This window comes from Schistocerca americana, chromosome 8 (assembly GCF_021461395.2).
Source record: "Schistocerca americana isolate TAMUIC-IGC-003095 chromosome 8, iqSchAmer2.1, whole genome shotgun sequence".
Lineage (NCBI taxonomy): Eukaryota > Metazoa > Arthropoda > Insecta > Orthoptera > Acrididae > Schistocerca > Schistocerca americana.
In genome coordinates, this window is record NC_060126.1 from 395,123,416 (window position 1) to 395,148,161 (window position 24,746).

The 24,746-nt window shown below is 39.3% G+C and overlaps 1 protein-coding gene across 1 annotated transcript in view; it reads left to right on the plus strand.

The window, feature by feature from the left end:
• The window catches only part of LOC124545985 (D-arabinitol dehydrogenase 1-like), a 51,908-nt gene that overhangs the window by 22,089 nt on the left and 5,073 nt on the right, over nucleotides 1-24,746 (plus strand). The window contains exons 4-6 of the mRNA XM_047124951.1: nucleotides 567-733; nucleotides 7,464-7,661; nucleotides 17,920-18,106. Of these exons, the coding sequence (XP_046980907.1) occupies nucleotides 567-733; nucleotides 7,464-7,661; nucleotides 17,920-18,106 (552 nt within the window). The remainder of the gene's footprint in view (nucleotides 1-566; nucleotides 734-7,463; nucleotides 7,662-17,919; nucleotides 18,107-24,746) is intronic.

Sequence of the window (24,746 nt, forward strand, 5' to 3'; positions counted from 1 at the left end):
TAAGATATTTTCCTCATTCTGTCACTCTTGCTTTTCTATAGATAACTTAACCATTATACGTCCTGTCTGTGTCTTATTTTGAATTTTGGTGTAATTTTTGGCAAATTGGGGAATTATATTAGATTTTAAATTGTGCACAGTCACATTCTTAAATTTATTCTTGGTTTTAACAACTTAACTCAGTTATATTTTTCCTTTTGTTCAAATCAAATTTCTTGTCTTTTATGCATTTATTATCTCTTAAGCTTGTCTTTATGCTTTGAACTAGCTTAAAAATTTTAAAAATCATAGTATCTAATAACACAGTAAGTCACATTATTGTAACTGTAAAAATTGTAATATTAATTGTTTCTGCGTGTGTGTGTGTGTGTGTGTGTGTGTGGTGTGTGGTGTGTGGTGTGTGGTGTGTGTGTGTGTATGTGTGTTGGTGTGTGTGTTGGTGTGTGTGATGTGTGCATGCATGGTGGTGTGCAGTTTGAAAACAAGTTTCTTGCTTTTGTTATGGAATGCATCACTTTCTGGACTTCCTGTGCTACAGTTCTTAAAGAAACAATTTTTTTTTCCAGTGGTTGCAACACCTGTGGCCCATGCTCTGGGGGACAGTACCATTACTGCAGCGCTGGAGGCATCAACTCAACAATAGGCATATACTGTAATGGTGGATGGGCACAGTACTGTACAGCTCCTGATACACAGGTGTACAAATTGCCAGATAACATTGCTCTAGAACAAGGTGAGAGCATGAATTTGTACATTATGTGGAGAAGGGTGGATTAGACAAATTGAAGATGAGGATGAGCAGTGAAAAGCAAATAGTGAATAAGTTAAAAGGATTTGCTGCAGTGACATTCTAATAGTGCATCTGTTGTGTACAACTTGTTGCAACTACAATCACCAATTGTGTCTTGTTGCTTTTTTTTTTAAGTTATGATAAAGCATTATAAAATCATACAAGCAACCCTCATTGGTCAGTATTTTCAGCCAGTTTCTGTCCACCATCAATAAACCTGGAGCTCTAAGTTATTTATAATGGTTCAGGCATGATCACAGATTTTATTCCCAGACTACAATGATATGATTTTATCTCCAGTAAACTACAATTAAATTGTCATAAGAAAATTAATCTAAAGTCTATTTTTCTCACAACTTTGATCTTTGTTGATGAAGATATTGTAATTTTTGTTACTTTTCTGACTAAAAAGAAATGTCAATTCCTCATCAAAGTGAGAAATTGTGTCTTGAAAAATTTTACTCTGTGGCTGAAGCTGTTCAGCTAAAACTCAGTTACAGCCTATTAATGCATTTCTCACAACCTGCAAATCTATTTGCTCTATGATCTTGAAGTAGATCTTTTATTTGTTTTGAGAGAAACCAGTACACAGTCTGCACAAGAAATGGTGTAATATATTGATTTGAATAAATCTCACTTGTCTTTGATTCATCCGAGCTGCTCACTAACAGTGCCAACCTGTGTGTAAATTGTTTCCACATTGCACTTTCATAATACGTAACAAACTCTATCTATCATCCTAGGAACATGTGCCACAAAGTTCAACTAGTGTGGTATGGTTGTACGTACTAGTTTATAAAATAGAAGGTTCTGCAGTGGTTTAATGAACTTTGTGTAATACCCATTTATTCTAAGAAAAGAGGCAATTTGTTGAATATTATATTTTAAATGTACCTTGCATCTTTTTGTTATGTATGTTGTGAGAAAACCATCTGTGCACTGCACACCTCTTCTCCCTTCTTTCTCACTTGTTCACTCCACCCAGACAGCAGATATCAATCTGTGTGGATCAGTTTTCAATGTGTCCATAAAAAGGTGTTTTTTATTGCCATACCTCATGACCAGATCATCCAGAGAGATATTAATAATTATCTACCTACGATTGAAGTTTCAAAATTTCTCAGAATGGAACAGAAGGAAATGACTTAACTCAGTGAAAATTTTCTGTTTTTGAGTGTAGTCACTATGCATTCTCATGTGCTTGGTGCAGCAGTGTTCCAATGCCTTGGTCCCAGCTCAAAAATTAGATTCCTCTGGCCTGCAAAATACCCATCAACTTCAGTTGTCAGTTCTTTCTTTGAAAAGATTCTCCATCCACTGATGAAAATTTTGAGTTTTGGGAAGAGATGGAAGTCTGATGGAGCCAAATCAGGTGAATAAGGCAGGTGTATCAACAATTTCAACACACACACACACACACACACACACACACACACACACACACACACACAGTTCATGTATTTTTTGCAATGGCAACAACATATATGTGTTGCTCACATTATCTTCATGAAAGACAGTTTTCTTCCTTGCCAGACCTGGCCTTTCTTCATGTATCTTTTGCTGTGGCTGGTCCAAGAGGTTAGCATAGTATCATCCAGTAATTTTATGGCCAGTTGGAAGATAATATATCAGCACAATCCTTTCCACACCCAGAAAACTGGCGCTTTGACCCATCCAGCCAACCATATTGCCTTTGGTTTCTTTGGTGGTTGTGAATCAATATGTTTCCACTCATTTGACTGTTGTTTTGTCTATGGGGTATAGTAGTGGGCCAAAGTTTCATCTGTGTTCACATACCAGTGCAAAAAGATCTTGTTTGTTGCTCTGAAAAAGGGTTAGATTGTTTGGACATTTCCATTCCGATGCATTTTTGATCCTGTATTAATAATCACTGCAGCCACTTAGCAGATGATTTTCTCATATTCAATTCCACTTTTAATGTGTGACATTCCCATTTAGAGGACTTCCCTATAGCTTTAGCAACTTCTCACATTTTCAGTCAGCGACCCTCCATGACTGTTTTATACACTGTTCCAATAATTTGTGAAATAATGGGACATCTTGGCAGGCCTCTACACAGATTATCAAAGTGACTCCGACCAAATTTCAACATATTTTCCCATTTGGCAACAACTGAATATGAAGGAGCACAGGCCTCCTCTGTGTTTTGAAAATCAGCATTAATTTTTTGTGCATTCATACCTTTCTCTACAAAGTACTTAATCACTGCTCTAATCATGATTTTTTTCCTTTCTTTTTTCCCCCATCTTCAGAGATCACTATACAGGCACAACAACAGAGATGTCTACATAACAGATCTCTATCCAGAACACTGACACATCACGTGTTCAAACTATCTCATATCATCATCATGTATTGTTACCATTTTTGAAACTTTTTATGCATTTCTTTGCATCCAAGGTCTTAATTGCTATGACTCCACATAATGAAGGCATCACCCTTATTTTCATACCATACAATGATCTCAATTACAGTGCCATGTTTTCTGAAGTGTACATTACGGAATTGAAGCACTAGAATAAGTAGATTTCCAAAAGGGATAACTATCAACGGCTCATGGAAGCACCTTACTTCGCTAACTTATTTACTTGCAGTTGTTTGAACATTCAAGGTCTCTTAAAACCATTTATTACATCAAGTGGTGGTTATCCACTACAGTATTATACAGAGACAGTTGAAAACATGTACATCACTCTGTTACTGTTTGTTAGTACTGTGAATGTTCTTCTCTACCATCTGCATGTACCCATGAGAAGGCAGGGGTGTGGGGATGAGAGAGATATATATCTTATGAAATAGTACTGTCTGCATTGTCTGCAGGTGTCAGCTGTGAAATAGACCTCCCTTTATTCCAATATCTTGCATAGTGATTCATTAATAATATAGAAAGAAACTGTCATTTTCTGGGTGATGAATGGCTAAACTCTTTAAACGTGTAGTAGAATAATAATGAAACTCCTATAGCACTCTGAGGAGTATTAACTGTCACTTAACATATTACAATACTAAGTGCTTTGTCACCTGTTGCTTCACACAGAAAATAAAAGGAGTTTCACATGATTTTCTGTGATAAACACAAAAGGCTATACATAGAAAAGGCATACACCAGACTGAGATTCATTGAAAGAATCCTTGTGAAGTGTAGTCCATTCACCAAGGAGGTGAAACTTGTATTTGACTGATACTTGAGCATTGCTCATCAATTTTGGATCTGTACCATATGGGACTGATAGAGGAAATGGAGAAGATCGAAAGAAGAGCAGCATATTTCACTAAAGGGTCATTTAGTAAGCATGAAAGTGTTACAGAGATGCTCATCCTGTAGCAGCCCTACCACAGAAATGTGTGAATAACACAACTGCAGCACAATCTCTTAACGTTTGTCCAAAAATTTTGCCAACAGTGTGAGGCAGATTGGCTCGAGGCAGACAGTAGATTGCAAGCTGGGATCAATACTGTGCAGGCAGGATTCCTCAATCTGATTATGCTTGCCATGGGGCACGTGCATAGAGATACCTTGAGCTCCCCACCAAAAGTGTACAGGAAGCTTATTTGACACCATTCATTTTGTTTTGTTTTCTCACATCCTCGAAGATCACAATGGCATGTGGAATGAGCAGGTAGCAGTTTGTTTTTGAGTAGGCCACAAGTCCATTGTTTTCCTATGGTCATGCAATCAGGCGACATGCTTACAACACTGGGGAGTATACACCCTCCAGAACCAGTGCTCATGACCTGTGACATGTGAAAAGAGTAAACTATTTGTGCTAATGACAATTATCATGGGCACATAATCATGAATGCAATGAAATTTACATACAGAACTTATATGTCAGTTGCATACTCATTTGTGATGTATAAATGTATTTTTAGCAAACCGAATCTTTTTCAGCTCCTGTCAAAATTGCATCCTCACTAAACAAAGTGCATGGGTGCAGCAAAAAACCAGATCATCACATGGCTGAGTTGTAAGCAGTCATGTTCACATATTCCCATTTCAATCTAATTCCAATGGCAGACACTGCAAGAAAAGCATTCTTCATGGAGTGTTTATTGTTAAAATTCTGAGAGCTTAAATTGCTAGAATATTCAGCTAATATATTGCTTACTTCTATATACACTGAAGCACCAAAAAAATCTGGTATAGGCAATACAAGCTATGTAAACAGGCAGAACATGGCACTGAGGTCAGCAACGCCTATATAAAACAACAAGTGTCTGGTGCAGTTGTTAGATCAGTCACGGCTGCTACAATGGCAGATTATCAAGATTTAAGCGAGTTCAAACGTGCTATTTAGTCAGTGCATGAGCAATTGGACACAGCCTCTCTGAGGTAGTGATTAAGTGGGGATTTTCCCATACGACCATTTCATGAGCGTACCATGAATATCAGGAATCTGGTAAAACATCAAATCTCTGACTTCACTGGGGATGGAAAAAGATCCTGCAAGAATGGAACCAATGATGACTGAAGAGAATCGTTCAACATGACAGAAGTGAAACCCTTCTGCAAATTGCTGCAGATTTCAATGCTGGGTCATCTACAAGTGTCAGTGTGTGAACCATTCAATGAAACATCATCGATATGGGCTTTTGGAGCCCAAGGCCCACTCATGTACCCTTGATGACTGCATGACACAAAGCTTTATGCCTTGCCTGGGCCCGTCAAAACTGACATTGGACTGTTGATGACTGGAAATGTGTTGCCTGGTCGGACAAGTCTCATTTCAAATTGTATCAAGTGGATGGATGTGTATGGGTATGGAAACAACCTCATAAATTCATGGAATCTGAATGTGAGCAGGGGACTCTTAAAGCCAGTGGAGGCTCTGTAATGGTGTGAGGCATGTGCAGTTGGAGTGATATGGGGCCCCTGATATGTCTAGATGTGACTCTGACAGATAACATGTATGCAAGCATCCTGTCTGGTCACCTGCATCCATTCATGTCCATCGTGTATTCTGACAAAATTGGGCAACTGCAGCCAGACAGTGTGACACCTCACACATCAATAATTTCTACAGAATGTCTTCAGGAACACTCTTCTGAGTTTAAATGCTTCTGCTGACCACCAAACTTGCCAGACATGAACATTAGTGAGCATATCTGGGATGCCTTGGAGTGTGTTCTTCAGAAGAAATCTCCACCTCCTCGTACTCTTACGGATTTATGGACAGCCCTGCAGGATTCGTGGTGTAAGTTGCCTCCAGCACTACTTCAGACATTAGTAGAGTCCATGCCGTGTTGTGTTGCAGCACTTCTGTGTGCTTGTCGGGGCCCTACATGATATTAGCCTGGTGTACGAGTTTCTCTGGCTCTTCAGTCTATATCTTGTAAAAAAGTCATGAAGATAAAATTAGAGAGATTCAAGCACACAGAAACTTATCAACAACTGTTCTTCCCATATGTCATTTATATCTGTAATGGAAAGAAGGGAAAAGGGGGGGGGGGAGGGGCAGGGTGAGTACGGTACACACAGTGCTTTTCATGACACACCATGAGGTGCTTTTGGAATGTAGAAATATATAATAAAGAAAGGAAAACTGAGAGAGGACAAACATCTGCTAAAAAAATGTGCTGCTAATGGTTCTAATTGGTGCCATAATTGCTTTGATAAACTGTAATGGAAAATGTAGAAATTTTAGACAGATATTCACAGTGAGCAACATCTACAGTAGAAATATACTGTAACATTTTCACACTATTTAATTAAATAATTATTGGAAAACATATTATGTACTGTTACAAAACAAGAAAAATATATGGTGTAATTTCATGATACTACAGTAAATGACAGTGACAGTAGCAGCCTCTAAAAGAAGAAAAAGAAGAAGAAGAAGGGGGAGGAGGAGAGCAGAGTAGTGTAAATACTGAATTTCTAGCACCCAGAACTGAGGAAAGATTCCAGTGGTATGGACATCTCATGTGAAGAGACCAAAGTCACCTTGAAAAGAGATTGATGGAGATAGCAGATGAAGGATGCATGGAAAGAGAAGAACCTAAAATGATGTGGGCAGACTGCATTTGAGGGGGAAAAACAACTGACAGAGGGCAACACGCAGGACCAAGAAGAGTAATGGTGGGAGAAACTTGCCATAAACATTGACCCTGTGAAGATATGGAAAGACAAAGACAAAGAAGAATATGAAACACAGATTTGTTTCTTTTGTGTAGCGTGTCTCTTATAACACGTATGGTATTAATTGACTCCCTTCAGTCAAACGGATCAGATTTATTTGAGTGTTATATTCTCTTATTCATCACACTCCTCAGAAGGAAAAACTTGAAACTGAAATTTCCATTTGCATTTTTTAAACATGTGTATATGACATTCCATCATAATTGTTTTACTCAGCTTAATTTAGACATAATAGTACCAGAAATTTATGTAATGACTAAATATAATCACTCAGAATTGATACTGAGTTGTAGATAAGTGTAAATATGGTAGCTCAGCTAACAAACACAGTTTGTTTTGTGTGTGTGTGTGTGTGTGTGTGTGTGTGTGTGTGTGTGTGTCCTATTGTATGGGCACATCTACCATTCTGTGCCACCACCATATGGTGAATGATTAATTTATTATTCCATTTCTCATATTCTACACGATTTCCAGTATTGTATTAATAAATAATTATGGTAATTACTTTTTCAGGTGCATTAACAGAACCCATATCATGTCTGTCCCATGGCTGGGACAGAGTTCAGCCCATCCCTGTGGGCTCTAGTATCCTTATCACAGGAGCTGGCATTATAGGCAACTTATGGGCATGCCTACTCCATGTTCAAGGACATCGAAAGGTTACAATAAGTGAGCCCCTAGAGGACAGGCGCAAAATTGCTGAAAAACTTGGTTAGTAATGCCCGGTAACTTATTTCACAGTATCCAAAGTTCAACATAATTTTTTTATTCGGTTTTGTGGCCAGAGACTGCTGTTTTAACAGAGTACTTGATAGAAAATGCATATGCATAGATAAATGTCAGAGAACCCCTAGAAACAACACTTATGATGGCTGGTGTACTTGATCAATGGTTATTAATCCAAGTTGTGGATTGTAATGTTTCAGGATATTTGTAAACATTCCAACACGCTATTGAAAAACTGTAGACAGGAGATGCTCATGAATAATTTGAATAAGGATAAATGTTGTGGGAAAGGGAAACTGTGTGTTTTCCTTTCTTGTATCCAGTGAATGTGGAGCAGTGGTGGAGCCAGCAAGAAGGGGACCAGTAAAAATGGTGTTACAAGCACTGGGAGGCATTTGTCCAATGGTGTAGCAAGTGCCTGTATCTGAGAGCCATGGACTAAATAATGCACCAACAAGGATGTAATGAACAATTGCAGAGTGGTAGTTGTTTTCCTGCTTTCTCTCTCAGGTCCTACTGTATGCATGTACAGACGTTTGAATGTACTCAAGAGAGTGGTATTACCGTAGAAATTGTTAGTTGTGTTGTGAAAAGTAATAACGAAAATGTTGGGCAAAATATATCCCTGTTTGTGAGAAGAGTGGCTATTTATTTAGTAGTGCAATAGAGAGAACTGGTGTAAGCATTCCAAGGATTTTCATCGCAGTTGGGTTGATAGGGAAGTGGCATGGGAGGACCCGGACCACCAAAACAGAAAAACTATTCTGAAAAGAGAGGATAAAGGTAATACTACTTTCATCTGGTGGTGTATTGGGGTCAGCACAATACTGCCCTGTTATATCAGCCAGGGACACAACTTCCCACTAGCACTGGTATAAGATCCACCACAAATCTTACAAAATAAACAGCAGGAAAAGAAGGAAAAATACACCACAGGGTCCATCATTTTTTAGTCACCACCTTGTTTCACAGGGTATGTAATAAGCAGTAAGTTACACATGCAGATCAATTTAAATGTTTTTTATAACCATCACAGTTTTGTAGAGTCTACATGAACATGGCTCTTTACAAAGTTGTGTATATATGACTGAATGTGATGGACAAGCCTGGTAGAGTTCTGGAACTTATCTTCTGGTATTTGCTTCAATACTCATCTTAATTATCTCCAGAACAGCCTAAGATGGTCCAACATGTTAACAATATAACTCTGATTTCAGATGAGTGAAAATAATGAAGTTAAATAAGACTAGCTTTGAGATTTGTGTTACCTACATTCAGTATTGCTTTTGACCAACTTACTGTGAGAGGTGCATTTTGTAGTACTAAGCATCTGCAGGGAGTTTTTGTTGGACATGTTCAAGCAGGATCTACAAAACTGAAATGTAATAGATACTAATACAGTTTTAAGTGAAGTGAGGTGGACCAGATGTTAATATACTATTCAATGCTAGTGGCAGGAAAATATTTCTATTGTATTGCCACAAAACAATCAGCCTATCTTCATGAACTGGATAGTTTCTAAACTGTGTATGATTCTTTACTTTTGGGACTATGAGTGAGCTAGAATTCATTGCAAGAAATGATGAAACCTAGATAGGGCTTGCCATACTCCACTAAAGAAATTATTTCCTAACAGTTTAATAAAAAAAATGTAGACGCATGATCTAGTGATGAAAAAAATACATAGGAAACATTGTCTACAATTCTGATCTCCCATAAAATTAACTCAATAATACAATAAAAGATTTCAATCAAACTTTAATAATGAATATGTCCACTGTGCACAGGAATACAAAACTCCTCAGAGTTTTTGCTGGCTTGATATGCTCTGTTTGGATGAGCATTATAATTCTCAAGAATGTTTTCCTGATTTTTCCTCAGCAAGCACAACAGTCAAAATACGTTGTTCTGTACCTCTGAGTTGTCATGGCCTTGTATAACACTTTATTAAGCATTGTTTGTCCTGCAAGAGAGAGATCCATGCCTGAATCACTCAAATTACACATTTTTAGAGATCATTGTCATCTCCTCTTTGACCAGACCATAGAAATGGTCTGCATGGAGTGGTAAACCCAGTTCGGCAGCCATGCATGTTAAAGTACCCACTTCCAGGATGGGGGAGACATGCTGGCACCAGTTCAAAACTGCCCAGCATATTGACAAAAAGGGCCAGTGTGCTGGCTAGTCTGGATGTGGTTTTGAAGCAGCTTCTCACATCTCATTAGATGAATACCAGTCTGATACCAATGTGCCACCTCAGATACAAGCTGCAAAACACATTTAGAAAATTTTTCTCAAATTGCACACAGAATTTCCTCTAGATGTAGATAGATTGGGTACACTGATTTGATCACGGGGCGTGAGGATAAGACTGATGATCTTAGATGTTTAATCTCCTTAAACCTATAACCAGGAGCCTTTTGGAGCAGTGAAGTTCATATAGTTTGGATGAACCAGAATTCTTCCAATAGCTTTATATTTTCTCTAATATTACATTCTCTTAACATTTATCAAATCAGGAGATCATACAATCATCCTGAGTGATCTCCCCATTTCTAAGGCCTTTTCATATTTATCTTACATTGCATGGACTATCAGATAGAAATATATACTTTTAGACAGGTCTAAAACTTTCCATGTCATATTTCCCTTCTTTAGGTCATAAATGCTCAGAAGCATGGAGTGTGTTCATGGAATCTATGTAAGTATGTCATAAAAAGAATTCCTTCACTAATCCAGTGCTCATAATTGATGCCAGTGTAATTTTTATCTGTGTAACAAGAAGATAACAACAAAGCATTTGACTGTGTAATTGTTTCAAAAATGTTTCAAATACTAGGCTTTATGCGAATACCAGAGCATCATACATAAAGGTAATCAGAAATCTGTACAAAAAGTAAGAAGCAACAGCAAAAATACAACAAGGATACGAAGAAACTTTCAGGAAAGGTAAAGGCGTCGGACAGGAATGTACAGGGTAATTATAATTAATGTTAAACTATCAAACCACTGTAGAAATAACACCACTGGTTAGAATGACATCAAATTGCAATCGAATATTATCAGAGAAGGGGAAAAATGTATGGCAGAAGAAAAATAAATAGTTACAAAATGTAGCAGTAGATGGTGCTGTAAGCATCATAATTTAATAGTGGCTGACTGCAAATGACTAATGAATCATACAACAATGCCTAACGTGTAGATCTGACATTAAACAAACAGTACTACTCAGTGTGCATGGGTGTACAGGTGTGATACTTTTAGTTACGTAACCCCATCCACCACGGCAAGGTCATATCGCATCAGATGGGAAAATTCGATTTTTAATCGTCCTGAGGTCAAAAACTCCATAAAATGCATCACTCATGTCAGTTTTTAATTGTCCTGAGACCAAAAACCACATAAAAAGCGTCAATCACATAGGTTTTTAATTGTCCTGAGGCCAAAAACCACATAAAAAGCATCAATCAAAATCAAATCGGATTATTAATTCCATCTGACAGGCACAAAACATGTTCAATATTGTGTCCACCATTTTCTGCAACAAGTTGAAATTGAGAAACAGCATGTTCCACAACTGATCAAAGTGCGTCCAGAGTCATGTTCAGAGTGTGTTGCACAATGTGTGCCTTCAATGCAGCTAAATTTGCAATCAGGACACTGAACACAACGTCTTTCAGATAGCCCCACAGCCAGAAGTCACATGGGTTAAGATCAGGTGATTGGGACAGCCAGGCTGTGGGGAAATGGCAGCTGATAATTCTAGCATTTCTGAAGTGGTGCTTCAGTAACTGGATTTGCATTTTGCAGAGGGGCACCATCTCACATAAAAATGATCCCATCCACACATCCATGCTGTTGGAGAGCTGGAATGACAAGGTTGCACAAGACACTCATCAGCGTCAGAGACAATGGCCACACAGGAACCAGAAATGGAGGCGGAGGCAGCTGCAGCACTAGGTGCAGTGGGGGCTGCACTGACGATGACAGTTGAGGAGTGGGGGTGGAGCAGAGACCCCAGACAGCACTCCACTAGGCAGCAACCTCCCTGTGATGCAAACTGGACTGTCTGCAACACAGGAACAGGCACCAGCAGCTGGGAGGGGGGGAGGGGGGAGGGGGGGGGGAGGCAATGCACCAGAACAGACCCTGCTATGTGCAGCTGCATCTGTTCGAAGTGATGGGATGTCCACCCATCAGGAATGTGGACAATGTACAGGTGCTTAATGATGGCAGGAACCCAGTTTAGCCTGCAGCCGAACCCACGAGCCCAGACAGGTGCACTCAGCCAGAACGTGGCAACGCCAGCGGATACAGCATCATATGCAGCAGGTGAAGGAGAGTCTATGGTTGCCCTCCACATACCAGCTCTGCCATGCTCTTGTACCCCACTAGTATGAAACAGTACAAACTCAAAAAATGGTCTAAAGCAGCTTTAGACAGCCTGCCAGAATAAATACTACTGCAAATGAGTTTTAAATGTCCAAAACATACGTTTGACCTCACCATTAGAGTGAAGATGAAATGGAGGAGCTGTGAGTTGGCAAACACCACTAGCTTGACAGAAAGATGCAAAGTCTAAGAAACAAACTGGGGGCTGTTATCAGTAACCACGATAGATGGAAGTCCCTCATTTGCAAAAATCTTAAGCAGGACCAAAATAGTGGCCGCCATGGACATGGTCGGACAACATGCCATATAGGGAAACTTGGAATAGGCATCCACTAAAATGAGCCAATACTGATTTAGGAAGGGCCTATCAAACTCGACATGTAGATGCACCCACAGCTGCTGCAGAATCGGCCAGAGGGAGAAAGATACCCACAGAGCCCCCTGTTGCTGAACACAGTGAGTGCATGTGGTGACAAGCAATGTTGCCATCTATGCCTGGCCAGCACACATGCTGGCGGGCCAAAGCTTCGGTGTGAGAGATCCCCCAATGACAGACATGCAGAAGCTGCAGTACTTTATGGTGTAAGGAAATGGGAATCATAACCTGGGGAGCAGCGTCCTCCTTAGCTAGCAATAGAACCCTGTCAAACACAGAAAGATGATGTTGAAGGGAGAAGTAATTATGCAAGGGATCCAAGGCACAACTGAGGGTTTTTCTGGCCATCCATGTTGCATAAAAGATAGGACCAAACTAAGTATAGGATCCACAATGACGGCCGATACTATTGTGGCACTAGTGAAGCGAAAACCAACAACCATGTTCTGGTTCACAGTATCTAAATAGAAAAAACGTAACTTGTCCTGATTGAATGCTGGGTCTGACTGGATCAGAAGGTGAGGTAAGTCATTGGCGTTAGTGTGTTGCACTGTTAGCTGGTTAATGGATCTGATCATGATAACAAGAGAGGAAGAGAGCCCACCACTACAAACAATGTGTCCAGAACGGTAGCCAAAGGGTTATAAAGAGCAACCAATGACATGTGATCCATGATTAAATGGAACTTAGAACCATACAAAGAGAGGTGGAACTTCTTGAGGGTGAATACAATCGCTAAAGTCTCCTTTGCAGTCTGAGAATACCACTGCTGAGTGGGATTTAAAGTCTTAGAAGTGTAAGCAATGGGTCATTCAGACCCATCCATGTATTTGTGCACCAACACTGCACCAAGACCAGGCTTAGGTCAACACGAGATGCTGACACAGCTGAAAAGTTACCAGACAGGGGAAAGGCTGGAGCTTAGATTTAAGCAAAGTGAATGCTCAGTCACAAGGGGGACCAGAAAAAAGGCTCATTCTTACACAAAAGTGTGTGCAGGGGCTGAGAAACAGTGGGTGCATCCAGTAAAACTTATGATAGTATGAAATTTTACCTAGAAGTGCTTGCAGTTCCTTAACAGAAGTGAACCACAGCAAAGCTGCAATTGTGTCAGCATGATGACTGATCGGCTTGACCCATGAATGAGAGACCTCAATACCTAGGTACTAAATTGACATTTTGCAAATTGAGATTTTGCAAGATTGCACTTGACACCTGCAGACTGCAAAACAGAAAACAATGATTGGAGTTTGGTATGGTGGTCTTCAGTGGAAGAACCTGAAACAACAATATAGTCCAGGTAATTGCAGCAGCCAAGCACAGAGGCTGTCAGCTGTTCTAAGAAATGTTGAAAACTTGCGGGTGTGCTAACGACACCCAAAAGAAACCATTGATATTGGTATAGGCTGAAAGGTGTACTGGCAATGATAAGGTGCCCAGTGGCCTCATCCAAGTGGAGCTGGAGTTATGCTTCTAACAAATAAGCCTTGGAAAAGTAGTGGCCATCTGCCAATTTTGTGAGCAATTCATCATGGCAGAGCAAATGGTATGTATCTGTCAGGGACTGTGCATTAATCTCGACACTGAAGTTACTGCAGGGGTAAAGCTTACCCATCGGCTTCTTAACAATGACCTTTGGTGTAGCCCATTCACTTGAAGAAACAGACTAAATGGCATTGAGAAAATGTCAAATGGTCTAATTCGGCCTTGATAGACTCACGCAACATGACTGGCATCTGCCACGCCCAAAAAACATTAGAACGGGTGGACTCTTTCATGGTAATGCAGGCCTGAAAACTGATACCACAATTAAGACAAGGGTAAAAGAGTGACAAAAACAGAGCAGAAGGATTCCAGCTGTTGATACAGAACTCGATCTGACACAAAATTTACCTCATCAGCAATGGAGAAATCAAAATCATTAAATGCATCTAACCCAAACAAGTCTCCAGTATGGGAATGATCCACAACAAGGAAGATGAAAGGGGAACAATAGATAATTAACATAGGATCAAAATCTGCTGTTTATTGTAGCTAACCTGTGTGAGGGGAGGGGGGCACAAGTCCATGTATGTTTTTGGGTTTACTAAAATCACTGCAGATACTGTGTCCACTTGCATTTTTAGCATTTTATTAAACACACACATGTCAATAAACAATTTTTTTGGGGAGATGGTCATTGTAGAGATACAGTTTATGTTCGTCGGTACTACTGTGTCCATCACATTTGAAGAGGAGCTACACACTGATCTAATGTGGCCTTGCTTTTGACATTGCAAACAGCCCAACACTCAAGGCACACAGCATGCTCATTTTGGAAGAAGCAATGTGGGCAAGACAGAAGGGGAGCACATGGCCACTGTTGTGACAAGGCCCATTGCTGCTGTGACCATAACTGATGCTGCCTCATCCAAGGCTGAGTCAAAGGTTGTACTACTGCAGCAGCTTCCCCATCATCCTGAACACTTACAGCATGCTTAACAGGTGTTGATTGAACAACTTCCAACACCTCCACCCATGCAGTAATCTGATTGCCTGCGGCTCGTGACACTTAAAAGGACTGTGCTGTATGAGCAAATTTGTAAGTGCTGGATACTTACATTGAAGTGCTTTTTCACAGACTTCCCTATTCAGGGCCAGACAGATAATGTCACACTCCATATGATCAGTATAAGATTCGTGATGGGTACTAGTGACAAATTTACGATGACAGCTCAACCCATGTAATTCTGCAGCATAGACTTTGTCAGATTGGCTTAGGTGTTTCTGACAATATTAAAATGCCACACATGTTGCAATTCCATGGGTTCTGTCACAGTAATAGATGGAGAAAAGCTTGCACATTTCATCAAATGATAAGCTGGCCATATCATGCTAAGGTGCAGGTTGGCACAACAAGTGATACATGCACAGGAAATATCAGGAAAGAAAGAAAGCCCTACATAGGTTTATATTGCCCATACAAAAAGACCTGGAAATTTTGGTGTAATCATGTCTTCTAGGAGTCCCAATCATCACATGCCAGAAAGGGCAATGATTGCATTGACAGAAGAGTAACCTGCTGTGAACATGCAGATGCCACTTGACTGAGAGTGGTGGTGAGAGCCTGCTGTTGTTCTGTGAAAGCTCGCTGCTGGGCATTGATATGTTGGAGTATTTCTTCTATCAAGATGTTTGTTGGGTCACTTTGCACTGACACTAATATGCTATGGAAATGTAACCCTCACTAGTCGCCAAGCTTGCTACAGTAACAACAAATGTGATTTATGGAACACAGTATTTTATAGAGTCATCGTAAGATATAATTAAGTACAGGTTGCACATAGCACTGAACACATTGAATGGACAACAGCAATACTGGCCAAGCACTAATTTGTGAATGCTTAAATATTACTGTTTCTTTGGCAGCTCACCAGAGTGCACCAAGGGGGTGACCCAGGTGGCCTCTATAAATCAGACTGTGAACTGTATGGATGCATGATCTCTGAAATTGCGCGCATCACGAATGAAGGTACATCAGTTTCTTTTCATTTAGTATGGTAATTAAGTAAAAATTGTCAGGGTGGGAGTGTATTGAACCAACAACTTAAGATGTGCAGATGACACGATGCGTACAGCAGGCAGTAAAGGACACATTAAAAGTATGCTGAAAGTGAAAAATTTGGCCTAGGGCTAAGTTTGAAGAATTTGTTGTCAAAATTTTTGTTTCCTTTAAATTTAGCCCTAATTTGCTGTCAAAAAAATATATATATATATGCCATGAAAAAGTAGTTTCCACATTGAGCAATAAGAAGAAGAGTCAGCTTAATAACCTGTCACAATTAAATTCAGCAAGCTGCTAAAGGAATGGAAATTGTCACTATCAACCAAAATAAAAATGACTAAATCACTGAAATTTTGATCTTTCCTGTAGTCTTGTACAGATGTGAATCATGGACAATAAAAAGAATGGATTCCAAGAAAATCTATTCTTTTAAGATGTGGGTTTGAAGAAGAATCCTGAGGACTTTGTGGGCTGAAAACAGAAACAACTATTCTGAAAGAAAATAAAGCCAAAAAATCTTATGAGACAAAGTACTGGAGATGACATTACATTGCATTGGGCATATCACAAGAGCAGAAGACTCACTAGAAAGAGCTGTAATGCTCCGAAGAACTGAAGGTCAAAGAAACAGAAGAAAACCAAGGAGAAGGTGGACAGAAGACATCAAAGAAAGCATCAGAATGATGCTGGAAGAACTTGAGACTAAAACACCATCCAGGAGGAAATGGAAAGAGAGAGTTCATCATGTGATGAAGAGTTGGAGGATACTTGATGATCCTAACAACAATAAGAAAAATGTGTTTTTATAATTGACTGCCAGAACAGTTATGTTATTACACCTGCATTGTATCTTCATTTGCAATAGAGCAAGAGATGTATTTAGAGCAGTTACTAGTTGTTTGACATGCCACATAAAGATCTGACTCATGAGTTGTTTACAATAAGTGACAAATAGTCAAAAATCCAAGAACTCTCTGGGAATTCAATAAATTCACAGAATTATGGGAGACTCTAGGGGAAATTGAACTGTTTTTTGGCAGAAATAAATGTTCTGAGTTTCTTATTACAAATAGTTCTGAGATTCTGCTTTAGAAACAATGTGGAACTGAGTAAGAAAAAGTGAAATGCTTTGAATTGTCGTAATGTTTGTTGCTAGATCACATCTGCATGTCACATCCTCACTGCCTGTGTGAATCTTCATTATTTTCTGTGGGCCCTTAGGCTTCCGGTCCATCTCCCATTGCATCGTCAAGAGTGTTCATGAGATTGTCATATAGCCATGAACTCACCGTTCACACAAAATCAAAGATGCTACTTTAAACTGAAAAAAAAGTGTGTCCATATTTAAACATAATATTTGCAGACTGGTACTGAATACTCAGGCTTTACTTCCTTTTTACTAATTTCAGTGCACTCTAGTACTTTGCCAACTTACAGTATTGTGCATTAATTTAATACTGATCATAGTGTGAAGAACATGTTGCTTGATATAAGATATGTCATTGCTATCAGACTCTATTCGTATTACATTCCAGTGAGAACAGATCAGATCATGTTCCTGTCAGAATTTCCCATATGCTTTAGGTTACTGCACAGTGACATGACCTCACATGACACGGAATTGTGGCAGATGACAGTAACAGTGGAATTTACAGAGGTTGCAAGAGCTTATAATTTACAGAATTGTTGATGAAACTGTAAATCCCAGGTGAACTTGAAATAATCACTAAAAGGTGAAGTGACAATTCAAAAAATTTCAGTTGTTGCCATAAAAAACTAGTAATGTGAAACTTGTTCTCACATACACTAAAATATCGTTCAGGGGAATCTGGATAGGGAAGCTGGTAAAACCTGGTAATCTCAGGGAATCTGTTGATGAAACATCACCTGTATATTTCATCAAAATTTTTCAGTTGTACTCTCTTTTTCAGGAACTGGATTTAAAGTTGTTGGCCCAGCTGAACTGAAAAAGCAAAAAGAGAAAGATCCAGAATTTGGTTTTGATGTTGCTATTGAGTGCAGTGGTAATGGCAGGGCAATGGAAGATGCTCTCTGGATGCTCAACTGTGGAGGAAAACTGTGTGTCTTTGGTGTTGCCTCTCCAGACACAAGAGTAAGGTAAAAAGCTACATGTAAATTTCTTGCTCTTTACTACAAATTAAATAATTATTTTTCTAAAGATACTGTGATCAGCATTTCTGAATCCTGCTTCCATTGAAAGACTTATGAGCTATGCACACACTACCTTCAAGGGCTGACTACCATCTTTGTTTCCTATCTTTCTCCTCCTTCAGCTGTGGAAATTTAAAACAATTGATGAATATTTTTTGCTATTGTGAAATGTCATGAAAATTGGCTTTGGCATGGAGGAGCAACATATTTTAAGTGAGGAAGCCCTGTGTTATAGAAGTCTGAATTATTTGAACCCTGTCCATCGAGTCACTGTAATAAGTAGCATTACTAGTTCTATATTACTACCAGAAATCTACCTTAAAGAGCACTTTGTAGAAAAAAAATCTGTTTTCAGAACTTTTCTATTTGATGTACAAAATCTTAACACCTCTCTAGACCACCTCTCTAGACTTCTTGATACACCTATGATCTGCTGTGTGGTGGTATATCTTGGTCTCGTCACAGGTTAATAAATAGAGATACCTCAAAGGAATGTAACATATTTTGTTTCATAATTTACTAATAGAAACTAATAAAATGCAGTCCCCTCTCATCAGTCAGTGTTTCAGTATGCTCAAAGTGGTTTGGACCTTTTGTACTAATTTAAATCTTTTAAAAAATGCAGATATGTTTGATACTTGTTTTTTTGATAACATCAATTGTTGAAATTTTGTATGGAATCACATTTTTTCTCTTGGTACAACTATTTTATATGTGTGTTTAATGACATCACTGCTCCATATTTCTCACATAATCTATACCATATATAATTACATTTATATCCATGGCACACTTCATAATGATTTACTGTGCAGTGTCCCAATGGGTTTCACTCTTCTCAATACTAAAAATAATTGAGAAAGAAAAATATTCAAGATGACTGCATGGTGAAGAACTTCAGTGATGACCATCCACAGAAATGCTCCTTCTCACCTGTGTGTCATTGTTGGACTTGGGGAACAAACACTGATGAGCCAACACACCATAGTCCAATCAATGATGATAAGAAAAGGTCAAATGCAAGAAATAAATTGTCACAAATTTTCGTACAGTAGTAGGAAGGAGTGCCATGAACAACATACTAAAAGTCCCAACCCCTGAGGGAGGGGAGTGCATCTGAAAAAGAAAAGTCAATTATTGATAAAATTGTTTAACTGGATAAATAAAAGATCTACTCACCAAGCAGCGGCAGAACACACACATAAAAGACTGTTGTGATTGGCAAGCTTTCAGAGCCAGTGGCTCCTTCTTCAGGCAGAAGGGTTAAGGGGGAAGGAAGAAGGGCAAAGGAAAAGGACTGGAGAGGTCTAAGACAAATGGTAAATTTTGGGAAAGTCACCTAGAACTGCTGGTCAGACACAATAATTTTAGTGATGGAATACATTTTCTTTCAAATATTCATCCGCAGTATAAAAAGATTTCTCTGTCACGTGATCTTTGAGAACTTGTTTAAATTTTGGCAGTTCTGTATGTTGATATGTAGTGGGAGAGCCTTGAACAGGTTAATGCTGGAGTAGAAAACTCCTTTTTGTACCAGAGTGAGACGTTTCATTTCGAAATGTAGATTGTTTTTGTTTCTGGTGCTATAGCCATGGAATTTACTGTTGTCTTGGTAGATAGAATAATTTTTGCACACAAAGGTCAGCAAGGAAAAAATATACTGTGAGGCAGTTGTTAGGATACCTATCTTCCGAAACAAGTGCCTACAAGAGTGTCTTTGATGGACCCCACACATTTTTCTGATTGCTTTTTTTTTTTTTGGATGGTGAAAACTGTTTTTGCCAGTGGTTTGTTCCCCCAGAATATGATAGCATATGACATCAATGAGTGGAAGTAACCAAAGTAGGCAACCTTAGTGGTGTTGACTTCAGCCACTGAAGAAATTACCTGTAATGCAAATGTTGCCAAGCTAAGTTTTTTACATATGTGAAGAATGTGAACTGATCAATTACATTTGCTGTCTACCCCCCCCCCCCCCCCATGAACCATGGACCGTGCCGTTGGTAGGGAGGCTTGCGTGCCTCAGCGATACAGATAGCCGTACCGTAGGTGCAACCACAACGGAGGGGTATGTGTTGAGAGGCCAGACAAACGTGTGGTTCCTGAAGAGGGGCAGCAGCCTTTTCAGTAGTTGCAAGGGCAACAGTCTGGACGATTGACTGATCTGGCCTTGTAACAATAACCAAAACGGCCTTGCTGTGCTGGTACTATGAACGGCTGAAAGCAAGGGGAAACTACAGCCGTAATTTTTCCCGAGGGCATGCAGCTTTACTGTATGATTACATGATGATGGCGTCCTCTTGGGTAAAATATTCCGGAGGTAAAATAGTCCCCCATTCGGATCTCCGGGCGGGGACTACTCAAGAGGATGTCGTTATCAGGAGAAAGAAAACTGGCGTTCTACGGATCAGAGCGTGGAATGTCAGATCCCTTAATCGGGCAGGTAGGTTAGAAAATTTAAAAAGGGAAATGGATAGGTTGAAGTTAGATATAGTGGGAATTAGTGAAGTTCGGTGGCAGGAGGAACAAGACTTCTGGTCAGGTGACTACAGGGTTATAAACACAAAATCAAATAGGGGTAATGCACGAGTAGGTTTAATAATGAATAGGAAAATAGGAATGCGGGTAAGCTACTACAAACAGCATAGTGAACGCATTATTGTGGCCAAGATAGATACGAAGCCCACACCTACTACAGTAGTACAAGTTTATATGCCAACTAGCTCTGCAGATGACGAAGAAATTGAAGAAATGTATGATGAAATAAAAGAAATTATTTAGATAGTGCAGGGAGACGAAAATTTATTAGTCATGGGTGACTGGAATTCAAGTGTAGGAAAAGGGAGAGAAGGAAACATAGTAGGTGAATATGGATTTGGGGTAAGAAATGAAAGATGAAGCCGCCTGGTAGAATTTTGCACAGAGCACAACTTAATGATAGCTAACACTTGGTTCAAGAATCATGAAAGAAGGTTGTATACATGGAAGAACCCTGGAGATACTAAAAGGTATCAGATAGATTATATAATGGTAAGACAGAGATTTAGGAACCAGGTTATAAATTGTAAGACATTTCCAGGGGCAGATGTGGACTCTGACCACAATCTATTGGTTATGAACTGTAGATTAAAACTGAAGAAACTGCAAAAAGGTGGGAATTTAAGGAGATGGGACCTGGATAAACTAAAAGAACCAGAGGTTGTACAGAGATTCAGGGAGAGCATAAGGGAGCAATTGACAGGAATGGGGGAAATAAATACAGTATAAGAAGAATGGGTAGCTTTGAGGGATGAAGTAGTGAAGGCAGCAGAGGATCAAATAGGTAAAAAGACGAGGGCTAACAGAAATCCTTGGGTAACAGAAGAAATATTGAATTTAATCGATGAAAGGAGAAAATATAAAAATGCAGTAAGTGAAACAGGCAAAAAGGAATACAAACGTCTCAAAAATGAGATCGACAGGAAGTGCAAAATGGCTAAGCAGGGATGGCTAGAGGACAAATGTAAGGATGTAGAGGCCTATCTCACTAGGGGTAAGATAGATACCGCCTACAGGAAAATTAAAGAGACCTTTGGAGATAAGAGAACGACTTGTATGAATATCAAGAGCTCAGATGGAAACCCAGTTCTAAGCAAAGAAGGGAAAGCAGAAAGGTGGAAGGAGTATATAGAGGGTCTATACAAGGGTGATGTACTTGAGGACAATATTATGGAAATGGAAGAGGATGTAGATGAAGATGAAATGGGAGATATGATACTGCGTGAAGAGTTTGACAGAGCACTGAAAGACCTGAGTCGAAACAAGGCCCCAGGAGTAGACAACATTCCATTGGAACTACTGACGGCCTTGGGAGAGCCAGTCCTGACAAAACTCTACCATCTGTTGAGCAAGATGTATGAAACAGGTGAAATACCCTCAGACTTCAAGAAGAATATAATAATTCCAATCCCAAAGAAAGCAGGTGTTGACAGATGTGAAAATTACTGAACTATCAGCTTAATAAGTCACAGCTGCAAAATACTGACACGAATTCTTTACAGACGAATGGAATAACTAGTAGAAGCCAACCTCGGGGAAGATCAGTTTGGATTCCGTAGAAACACTGGAACACGTGAGGCAATACTGACCTTACGACTTATCTTAGAAGAAAGATTACGGAAAGGCAAACCTACGTTTCTAGCATTTGTAGACTTAGAGAAAGCTTTTGACAATGTTGGCTGGAATACTCTCTTTCAAATTCTAAAGGTGGCAGGGGTAAAATACAGGGAGCGAAAGGCTATTTACAATTTGTACAGAAACCAGATGGCAGTTATAAGAGTCGAGGGACATGAAAGGGAAGCAGTGGTTGGGAAGGGAGTAAGACAGGGTTGTAGCCTCTCCCCGATGTTGTTCAATCTGTATATTGAGCAAGCAGTAAAGGAAACAAAAGAAAAATTCAGAGTAGGTATTAAAATTCATGGAGAAGAAATAAAAACTTTGAGGTTCGCCGATGACATTGTAATTCTGTCAGAGACAGCAAAGGACTTGGAAGAGCAGTTGAAGGGAATGGACAGTGTCTTGAAAGGAGGATATAAGATGAACATCAACAAAAGTAAAATGAGGATAAAGCAATGTAGTCGAATTAAGTCGGGTGATGCTGAGGGAATTAGATTAGGAAATGAGGCACTTAAAGTAGTAAAGGAGTTTTGCTATTTGGGGAGCAAAATAACTGATGATGGTCGAAGCAGAGAGGATATAAAATGTAGGCTGGCAATGGCAAGGAAAGCGTTTCTGAAGAAGAGAAATTTGTTAACATCCAGTATTGATTTAAGTGTCAGGAAGTCATTTCTGAAAGTATTCGTATGGAGTGTAGCCATGTATGGAAGTGAAACATGGACAATAAATAGTTTGGACAAGAAGAGAATAGAAGCTTTTGAAATGTGGTGCTACAGAAGAATGCTGAAGATTATATGGGTAGATCACATAACTAATGAGGAAGTATTGAATAGGATTGGGGAGAAGAGAAGTTTGTGGCACAACTTGACTAGAAGAAGGGATCGGTTGGTAGGACATGTTCTGAGGCATCAAGGGATCACCAATTTAGTATTGGAGGGCAGCGTGGAGGGTAAAAATCGTAGAGGGAGACCAAGAGATGAATACACTAAGCAGATTCAGAAGGATGTAGGTTGCAGTAGGTACTGGGAGATGAAAAAGCTTGCACAGGATAGAGTAGCATGGAGAGCTGCATCAAACCAGTCTCAGGACCGAAGACTACAACAACAACAATAAGCACCCAGGAATTTTGTATCTTCAACTTTCTGTAATGGTTGATCTCTACATTTTATGTTAATTTCAGCAAGATTACTTTGTGATGTATGGAACCTCATATAATGACTTTTATTTGCATTGAGAGAGAGACCATTTGAGGAGAACCAATTTAAGATGTCATTAAAAACAGTATTTGTAGTTTGTTCAAGATTGTGATCATCAGCAAACAGGGTAAATTTGCTGTTTATCTCAGAACAAAGAGGAAGATCATTAATGAAGATGAGGAAAAGCAGTGGGCCCAAAACGGAGCCTTGAGGCACACCACACGTTATCGTGCCCCATTCAGACAAGGCAGGTTCTCCAGAAGAGCCATTTAACAATACAGTCTGATTCCGATCCTTTAGATATGATTGTAGCCACAAGCCAACAGTACCACCTAAACCATAGTATTCTGCCTTTTTCAAAAGAATTTGGTGGTTTACACAGTCAAAGGCTTTCGTAAGATCACAAAAAAAACCCACTAGAGACATTTTTTTGTTAATGGCTTCCAAAACTTGGTTGCTGAAAGAGAATATTGCCTGTTCAGTACAAAGACCTGCACAAAAACCAAACTGATTTTTGCTTAAGATACTGTGGAAGTTGAGATGGTCTACAATCCTCCTGTGCATGAGTTTTTCAAGGATTTTTGAGAAGGTAGTTAATAGGGATATTGGGTGATAGTTTGTAACAATGCTTTTATCACCTTTTTTAAAGAGAGGAATCGCTACAGCCAATTTTAGTCTGTCAGGGACAATCCCTTCTTGTAGGGATGTATTGTCTATGTTGCATAAGACGGGACCAACAAATTTATAACAGTGTTTCAGTATTTTACTAGAAATATTGTCCACACCAGCAGAATTTTTATTTTTTTATGATCTAATTACTCTTGTGACTTTACTTATAGTAACTGGAGGTAAAGATAATTGTGGGATTCTGTTGCTAATAGCTTTCTGTAGGAGGGACAGTGATTCTTCCATAGAACCATTACAGCCTGCCATCTCTGCTGCTCTCAAAAAGTGGTTATTAAATATTTCTGCAACCAACTCCGGTTTCTTTATGATACTGTCCCCTGTTTTAATCTCTACCTGAGACATGTTCACTGTTGTCCTGCCAGTTTCCCTCTTTATTACATTCCGTATAGTTTTAATTTTATTTTCTGAGCTTTCAATTTCTGATTTTATGCACATACTTTTAGATTTATTTATAATCTTCTTGAGAATGCTACAATAAAGTTTGTAGTGTTGTCATTTCTTTGGATCATTACAAGTCCTGAGAGAACTGTATAACATCCTCTTTGTTC